The 9,418-nt window shown below is 36.1% G+C and overlaps 1 protein-coding gene across 1 annotated transcript; it reads left to right on the top strand.

The window, feature by feature from the left end:
• The first annotated feature begins 2,049 nt into the window (after positions 1 to 2,049).
• LOC107659545 (guanylate-binding protein 1-like) lies at positions 2,050 to 7,616 on the top strand. The gene is made up of 10 exons (XM_016448534.1): positions 2,050 to 2,260; positions 2,387 to 2,514; positions 2,606 to 2,715; positions 2,797 to 3,002; positions 3,317 to 3,559; positions 3,654 to 3,802; positions 4,169 to 4,300; positions 5,309 to 5,521; positions 5,628 to 5,730; positions 6,719 to 7,616. The coding sequence occupies exons 1-10, from the start codon at positions 2,071 to 2,073 to the stop codon at positions 7,105 to 7,107; spliced, it is 1,863 nt and encodes a 620-aa protein (XP_016304020.1). The 5' UTR covers positions 2,050 to 2,070; the 3' UTR covers positions 7,108 to 7,616.
• Positions 7,617 to 9,418: the final 1,802 nt, after the last annotated feature.

The following is a 9,418-nucleotide window of genomic DNA, read 5'->3' as shown; positions in this document are numbered from 1 at the left end:
GATGATTAGAGCTTACAGCTCATGAAAGTAAAAAATCCAGTATCTCAAAATATTAGAATTTTTCCTAAGATCAATCAAAAAAGGATTTGCAAAACAGAAAAGTTCAAGTTCTTTAAAGTATGTTAATTTATGCACTCAATACTTGGTCAGGGCTCCTTTAACACAAATGACAGCATCAGTGAGGTGTGGCATGGAAGCGATCAGCCTGTGGCACTCCTGAGGCACTATTGAGCCTTCAGCTCGTCTGTATGGTTTGATCGATTGTTTCTGTTTCTGTATCTTTCTCTTGAAAATATCCCCTAGATTACATATGGGCTGCAGGTCAGGCATGTTGGCTGTCCAATCAAGCACAGTAATATCATGGTCAGCAAACCACTTGGAAGTGGTTTTAGCACTGTGGGCAGGTGCTAAAGTCCTGCTGGAAAATGAAATCAGCATCTCAATAAAGCTTGACAGCAGATGGAAGCATAAAGTGCTCCAAAATCTCCTGGTAGACGGCTGCATTGAGTTTGGACTTGATAAAACACAATGTGGTACTTTAGTTGATTGGAACTTCTTAATTATTGCCCTGATGGTGGAAATTGGGATTTTCACTGTTTTAGCTTAGGCCTGTCGCAATAATCAATATATCGACTTATCGCGCAATATATGTACATGACCTCAATAATTTTTGGTGACGCAATATATCGCCCATTATATTTACTTAAAAATTAATGTCACCGTGTTTTTTACATTCCACTTGCGCCTGGGTCTTTTGCAGCGTCTCGTACATAACGTGGTGTAGTCATGAGGTGCTAGTTCAAATTTAAAAAATGCTTCTACAAAAAAAAGTTTAATCTGCAGATATGGCCTTGTTTAGGGATCTGTGCCTTTGTGCATACGTGCATCTGACTGCTAAATAGTGATTGTGTTTTTCAGCAATAGTGTGCACCCTTAATTTACAGAGAAAGTAGGTCAGGGAAAAATCTGTAGATGGAAAAATCTCCATACAAGTTCTTTGTGCATTTTTCTCTTTTTGTACTTGTTACTTTGCACTTTTTGTTAGAAAATGTTTATTTACTATTTATTCAAGTTTTTTAAGGTATCTAATATTTTGCTACTTACTTCCCATGATCTAAATATTCTTAAAAATTAAAAGTTTGTTGTCATTTGGAAGTGTGTAGGCCTTCTTGCATTATTAAGCTGTTACATTATGATTATATATTCAGTGGCATAAAATGGTCTTTAAAATGACAATAATATCGCTTATCGCAATTATTTCTGTGGCAATATATTGCACAACAAGAGGTTATCGTGACAGGCCTACTTTAGCTATTTTCTTACAGCAGGGGTCACCAGACTCAGTCCTGGAGGGCTGGTGTCCTGCAGATTTTAGCTCAAACTTGCCTCAACACACCTGCCTGGAAGTTTCAAGTATACCTAGCAAGACCTTGATTAGCTGGTTCAGGTGTGTTTGATCAGGGTTGGAGCTAAGCAGAACACGGCCCTCCAGGACCAATTTTGGTGACCCATGTTACAGCCTTTTCTATTTTGTGAAGCTCAACAATGTTGTTCCATACATCAGAACTATATTCTTTGATTTTACTCCTTGTGATGGATGATTAAGGGAATTTGGCCTTTGTGTTCCTCATATTTATAATCCTGTGGAACAGGAAGTCATGGCTGGACATGCTAGTCCATGCTAGTCACCCTGGTGTGCTAAAATGTAAATATGATTGTCAGTATACTTCAGAGATATTGTACTCATAAGAATTTCTAGGGGTGCCAATAATTGTGCATGCATGCTTTGGAGAAAAACATGTATTTCATAATATGAGTTTCCTCCCACTTTCAATTGTTTTACTTCAATGAAAGGTTAGAATTTTGTGAATTTTTTGAATGAAAGTTAAAAAAAAGGTACTTTTTACAAGTATTGTTTGATTCTGAAACAAAATTCACAGGAAGTCTCACAACTCAAATGGAAATTCTGTCATCATTACTCACCATTGTGTCATTTCAAACCCGTAAGAAATTTGTTCACCTTCAAATATTTTGTCCTTGAACATACAGAATGAGCTAAAGTGTGCCAGCATGTCTAAATCCAGACTAATGCCTTTGCCCGAATGTTTGGTGGAGAATGTGAACGGATCACTCAGCGTCTGTAAGCATGCCATTGAGTTCCTGAGTAGTATCAATGAGCCGGTGGTGGTGGTGTCTGTGGTGGGACTCTACCGTACGGGGAAGTCTTACCTTATGAACCGCCTGGCAGGACAACAGTCAGGTGATGTGTTTTGGAAGGCTACTTTGCCATTAACAATATACAGTCATAATTAATACAAGTCAAGTCTCACAACAGTTGCATAAAAATGGGTGGTTATATAAATATAATATAATTTGCTTATCTCAGGCTTTGCTCTTGGCAGTGCTGTTGAATCGAAAACCAAAGGCATCTGGATGTGGTGTGTCCCTCACCCCTATAAAGACGGACACACTCTGGTGCTGCTGGACACAGAGGGACTTGGTGACGTGGACAAAGTGAGGACAAGGATAAAGCTGTAGACTTATTCTTCTTCTAAATATGTATTAATTTGTGGATGATTTGATCTGAAGACACTGTGTGTTTCAGGGAGACTCTAAGAATGACGGCTGGATCTTCTGTCTGGCTGTTCTGCTCAGCAGCACTCTGGTGTACAACAGCCGCGGCACAATCGATAACACTGCATTGGAGAATCTACAGTATCCTTTTTTCTGCCACATGTAACCCTCTTTCATTTATACAGACTTTGCAAGATGCTGTTATTTCTCAATGTGCTGCAGCTACGTTACTGAGCTCAGTGAGCAGATCAACATCAGGTCACCATTATCTGTACCAGCAGGAGCAGCTGAAGGAGACGATTGTCATTTTGTGCGTTTTTTCCCATCATTCATCTGGGTCGTGAGAGATTTCACATTGAAGTTGGAAGCTGATGGAAAGAAAGTGACAGAAGATGAGTACCTTGAGTTTGCCCTCGATCTGAAGAAAGGTATTTAAGAAAGAATTACAAGGTCTATTGATTATTTTTTCCCCCAGCATTGTAAATGCAAAGATTTGGAAATAATCTATGCATTTCAAATAATAAAAAAGCAGAAAAACCCTGGCTAAAATCATGTTAGTCATGTGTGACAGATAGGTCTGACTATTGATTTAAGTTCAGTTAATTCAGCTAATATGTAATATTATACGCATCAAGCAGCATTTGAAGGTAAACAGATCGTGACTGAAGAATGAAAATAGAAAATGTTGACTCTATGTTAGTGCATTTTGGTAAGAATATATTTTCTTGTTAAACTCATCTAGGTGTGAATAAGAAAATCAGTGACTACAACCTGCCTCGTCAGTGCATCCGAAACTATTTCCCATCCCGGAACTGTTTTGTATTCCCATCTCCCGCCTCGACTGAACACATGATACACTTAGAAAACTTAAAAGAACAGGAACTTGTACCAAATTTTCTGGAGGTCACAGGTCGTTTCTGTGACCATGTCTTTCATAAGAGTTCTGTGAAAACTCTGAAAGGAGGACACAGAATTACTGGCAAATGTGAGTGTTTCACCAATAGTCATTGGTAGATATTCAAGTCCAAAAGCCTATTAAACAGGTACATTTATTTATCTGTGTTTGTGCATTTGATCAGTGCTCGGGCGTCTGGTGCAGATTTATGTAGACACAATCAGCAGTGGTGAAGTGCCCTGTCTGGACAATGCAGTTGCTACTCTTGCAGTTTTAGAGAATGAGGCAGCTGTTCAAAAAGCTTTAAAAGTATATCAGAGTGGGATAGAAGAGGTAAGACATAGAATATCACATATTCAATACTGTCACTCTCATACACATTAAGTGGCACTTACTGAAGCTTCTTTAACCTTTCTCAGTTTTTTTTTTTTTTTTCATTTATACAAATACACTTCGGAGGTATAACTAATGAAATCTCAGGTTTCTTTTTTATCATAGACAGCTTTATAGACACTTATCATGGGCAATATTTTGAAACTTATGTAGTTTATGATAGTATTCAGTAACAGGTTAGTCAAAAGTATGTTTTTTCACTTGAGTCAAATAAAGGTGTTTAACTTGGTGAACAGTTTTAGTTTAGGTACCACAGTTTTGGCAGCCATTCAGTGGCAAATTGCATGCACATATTCTGTTTCACAGGTGAAGAATATGTTCCCAGTAAGTGTGATTGACATTACCTCAGAGCACCAGAAGTTCAGCAATCTGGCCATCTCTGAATTCATGAAATGCTCCTTTAAAGATGAAAAAGGAGAATACCTAATAAAACTGATGGTGAGTTTTAAATACGCAGTCACTAACCAACTCATATTAGCATGCAGACATATGATAATAATAATATATAATAATATAATTAATAATAATATTATTATTTTATTATTATTATTTATTATTATTATTGTTAATCTGCCATTATTAATAATAATTATTTAATTGGGCAATAATTTGACATTTTGTGTTTATATCTTCATATATTTGTAGCCTCTTGTATGTGCAGGAAAACGGTGCATTTATTTTAAGAAAGCTGGAGGGGGAGAAGGATTCAGTTTATTTTTTTAAAAATACCTTTTTTCTAGTTTTTCACTTATAACAGAGCTGTGGTAATATTACAGACAAATTAGCACAGAATTCAACCATAAGTAATTTATTGACTATGATACCATTATGCAAATTTATATAAATGCACATACAAATGCTAGTCAGGTGTTCAGACAGTCAGATGTGTATATAATATCCTAAATACACAGATCTTATGTAATTTATATGCTGTAATTTTTTTATATTTAATGGTAGTTTCTTTTCATTTTGTATTTGTTTAAAGTTTTAAATATTTTTTTTATCTTTAGACTTTAATATAGACTAATTATATTAAACAATTATATTAAAAAATGACATTTATATAAAAAAACAAACATTTGTGCTGAGAACATATATGCAACCTAGAATAGATCAGGAAAGGAAGGGGTGTTGTTCAATGTTTTCTTAAAGGAAAATTATGTGTCCCCACTAATGTCCCAAGTTCACTTGAGATAGCTATCCCCAAAAACCTAACCCTAACCCACTCCCACACCTGAACCTAACCATACTGGAGAGTATATGTAGAGGTTGGAGATTGATTCATTGTATTGATGTTTTGTGACCGAATTAATTCCTACTGTACAACCATCAGATTAGTGAAACTAAACTAACAGTGTATCCAAACACTACAGAACATTCAGTCTTTGAATAGGTGTATTTGTGCATGTTTCGGATTGTATTTCCATGTGTTTATATGTTTTATAGGAAGCAGTAGGTAAATGCTTTGTAGGCCTACTGCAAGAGAATGAGAAGGCATCAGAGAGAAAGTGCAGAGATCTGCTGAAGAATCTGTTCTCTGTCATGAATAAACGGCTGCAGGATGGAGAGTACAGTCAGTCTGGAGGATATGAACTCTACTGCAGAGACAGAGACGCCATTGTTGAACAGTACTGCAGAGAACCCAATAAAGGTGTATCGGTGAGGACACTTTCAGTGTGTTTTTGAGATTGCTGCGTGAATATAGAGTACATGGGTACGAGTGTTCCTATAAATGTGTTTTAATAATATATATGTTTACGTGCAGGCTGAGGCCATGTTGAATGAGTTTCTGAAAGACTGGGGACCTGAATCAAAACGTATCCTCTACATTGATACAAAACTCACCGAAAATGACAGAAAGATTCAAGGTAAACTTTTATTAACAATCAGCCTAATGAATATTTCTCAGTTCCTTTAGCTGTTTAATCCAGGAACATTTTGGAACTTAAAAATCTAACCTGTTCTACCTTCCAAGGCATTTGATATTGCCACATGTCCAAGAGAAATGTGTTACTATACAGACAGTAAAAGTCTTTTAGTGTCTTCATGTGGCTGGTAAGCCCAAGCCCATTGCTTTCAATAAGAAACCTTTGGATTCAAAAGTGCAAGACAAAACTTAAAACTAACTTTATTGCTGTGTAGCAGTGGAAAAAGTACATGAAGCTTGGTCTGGAATACTTTTAGAATGCCTTTATGTGTATAACAACAGTATATTATTTAGAAATGGTTAGAATTAAGGTATGCGTGGGGTTATGTGCTCATAAATATGAAAACATAAATATATAAAAATAAAATGTATTCTAATTTTCCATATACAGGACCAGTTAAATAATTGATAATACAATGTATAATACGTCTTTCTTTAGAAATCCACATTTTAGTCAGCAATAACCATACAAATGCAATGTCTTTCATGTCAGTCTACTTTCGGCCACCTTGGTTAACAGAAACTAAGATCGGTGTGTCCCTTGTTTAGTTCCTTACCTTCCTTGTGTACCTAAGCCAATGTTTTCAGTTCAGTTTTGCCGGTCTTTGTCTATACACATACCAGGTTTCAGTTTGCGTTTGTGCTGTTGTTGGCCATATTCCTTTTGTTCCTATAAAGTTATTGGTGCAAATAGATCCACTCTGTACTTGGCACACCGTGACAATAATATATTAACTGTAACTAACTTGCTCACCAAGGTTCTCAACTGTTTGTCTTTTAAATACGGAGTTATATGAGAAACATTTTTATATAAGCAATCCCAAACAAGCAAATGTGCTGCGCTACTGAATGTCCTAGCGTGGTGCTGCAAATAATCACAGAATCTCATTACTTTGTCTTTTCTCTCTATGTCTCAATTAAATGGTCAGAGGAGAAAGAGAAGAGTGCTCTGCTGGAACAGAGGTGTAAAGAAGAAGAGGAGAAAATAATTGTAAGAGAGCGAATGTTGCAGGAAGAGCGAAAACAGCATGCAGACAGGATGCAGCAGATACAAGAGAAGTTTAAATCTGAGATAGAGCAGCAGCAGCAGGAGCTGGACAGAGCTATGGAGAGCAAACTGAAGGAGATGGAAGAACTGCTAATGAAAGGCTTTAAAGAGAAAGCTGATCTCCTTGAGGAAGAGATAAACGATCTAAAAAAAGAGAAGGAAGAAAAAAGTTCTAGCCGTTTTATGGATGTGATGATGGTACTTCTCAGCAATATGGAAAAACTCCTTCCTCTAATGCTTGAGTTCAGAGGGAGGAACAGCAAACCATAGACACTTGTCATATTTAAGTAATGCATTTTTAACATTCTTGCATTCGTAAAAGGAGTATAGCTAACAAACACATTTATCAGTATAAGGTTTGGATGATATTTTGATTGTTTAGGAGTAGTGTCCAAATTCATCCTTGTGTAAGAAAGATACTGCAGCTTTTCCAGTGCTATATTTATTCCATAACCAAAAGTGTATGTGTAAATGCAGGGTTACTGTGGTAATGTAAATATTATTTGGCTGATCATGTAATCCCAAGAAGTCAGCCCTCATGAGATAATCCACTGCATGCAAAATATAGCAGATATTTTTAGGCCACTGAAATGACTGGAGTGTTAAGCTGCACCTGTGAATGTGCATGATTTTAAAAATGTAGTATATTTATGCATATAGTAAAACTTTTTGCAATCGGGACAAATGCTGAGTGCACGTTTAAATTAAACTGCTGCTTCATTATAATTCCAGGAGGGTTACAACATTATGGCACACGCACAAAAATAAATTAAAATACATTTTAATTCATGTTTATTTAAGTTACTGTCTGTATGAAGTGTTGATACCAATGGCAACATCACAACAGAAACATATAGCAAGAAATATAAGCTTATAGCAACAGATAAGTTAAAACATACTCAAGACAAATAAACAGCATTGAAATAAAAACTAAGAAAGCAATAGACAATTATTCTGCTCTTCTTAATACGCAGGGGTTTTCAAAGTGATGTGTGTGTTACTTTCCAAGTAGTTGTTGTTTTCTCTATATATGACATTGAATATGAATAAATACAAAGTAAAACAAAATAGACGTGATGAAGACCAAGTTCCACGGGAATATCTTTACAGTCGTTTATGATGCCTTTAACCATTTTGCAGTTGTCAACAACAAATCCATTAAAACAGGTATTACAGCCCATATTTAACCTAAAATCTAAAGGTCATTAATAATTAAAGAAATTGATAGCCAGATGCGATTAATTAGTCAGTAAGCTACTTCAGGGTTGTGCGAGCACGTGGAGTTGGGGTGATAACCTGATTTCACATGGTAGAAATACACAGAAGTAGGCTATGCTACTTTTAGCTTTTAACATCCATCTTGTCATGATAATGCGGTTTGGATGCAAATATCACAGAAATTGTGACATTTTAAAATGTTCTCATTAGGTCGCCTCGCAAAACAAAATTTGCATTCCATTTATTCATCGTAGGCTAAATGCTAATAATCCTCGAACGTAAGGAATTCCTTGAGGAATAAACAAATGGAAAACATTTAAGGATTGATATGACACGCACTGACAAAACAATCCCAAGCAACAACGGCTATATATAAAAAAAACAATTTATTACCAAGTAAAAAAATGTCCTGTTTAAGATCGTTAACGAGGCCTCTGGATTGGCTGCTGTAGCAACTAGAGCAGGGGTGTCCAAACTTTTCCTAAAGGGTGCCGGATTCGACGATGTGGAAACACTGGGGGGCCGGATGATTCTTTGGATGCAAATATCACAGAAATTGTGACATTTTAAAATGTTCTCATTAGGTCGCCTCGCAAAACAAAATTTGCATTCCATTTATTCATCGTAGGCTAAATGCTAATAATCCTCGAACGTAAGGAATTCCTTGAGGAATAAACAAATGGAAAACATTTAAGGATTGATATGACACGCATTGACAAAACAATCCCAAGCAACAACCGCTATATAAAAAAAAAAAATTATTACTAAGTAAAAAAATGTCCTGTTTAAGTCGTTAACGAGGCCTCTGGATTGGCTGCTGTAGCAACTAGAGCAGGGGTGTCCAAACTTTTCCTAAAGGGTGCCGGATTCGACGATGTGGAAACACTGGGGGGCCGGATGATTCTACCTACCTACCTACCTACCTATATATATATATATATATATATATATATGGGGGGACGACAAAAAAGTGTTTCTGAAAGTAATTTTCAGATGCAACGGGGGAAAAAACGGGTTAAACAAACATGAAACTTGTAAATAAAATAATCTGATATATAGCCTATGTACAATTTAATAACATATAGCCTAGTTTGATATATGAATTGGGTGTTCGTCAAAGATTGCATGCGGTCGGAGATTCCCGTGTTTACAGCTCCGTAAAAACCTACTGGAAGCTCTGTAGTTTTGCTGTATTTGGCCTATAGATAAAAATATTCAAATTACAAACACACAATAACATTTTAAGTTACTTCCATTTCTGAAAAAAACTAATGTAGGCCTAGTAATTGATGTTATAAATACACATGCCTGATTTTTGTTTTAATTATCCATCGTACATAAAAAAAAAAAAAAAAAGATGCGC

The sequence above is a fragment of the Sinocyclocheilus anshuiensis genome, unplaced genomic scaffold (assembly GCF_001515605.1).
Source record: "Sinocyclocheilus anshuiensis isolate Anshui unplaced genomic scaffold, SAMN03320099.WGS_v1.1 scaffold850, whole genome shotgun sequence".
Classification (NCBI taxonomy): Eukaryota; Metazoa; Chordata; class Actinopteri; order Cypriniformes; family Cyprinidae; genus Sinocyclocheilus; species Sinocyclocheilus anshuiensis.
The sequence above is the reverse complement of the archived record's forward strand: the minus strand, read 5'-3'. Positions and strand labels throughout refer to the sequence as shown.

Coding starts and splice junctions, on each gene's coding strand:
- LOC107659545 (XM_016448534.1), top strand. CDS start 2,071: ATGTCTAAATCCAGACTAATGCCTTTGCCCGAATGTTTGGTGGAGAAT. Junction 2,261..2,386: donor CCTGGCAGGACAACAGTCAG/GTGATGTGTTTT, acceptor TGCTTATCTCAG/GCTTTGCTCTTGGCAGTGCT. Junction 2,515..2,605: donor GACTTGGTGACGTGGACAAA/GTGAGGACAAGG, acceptor TGTGTGTTTCAG/GGAGACTCTAAGAATGACGG.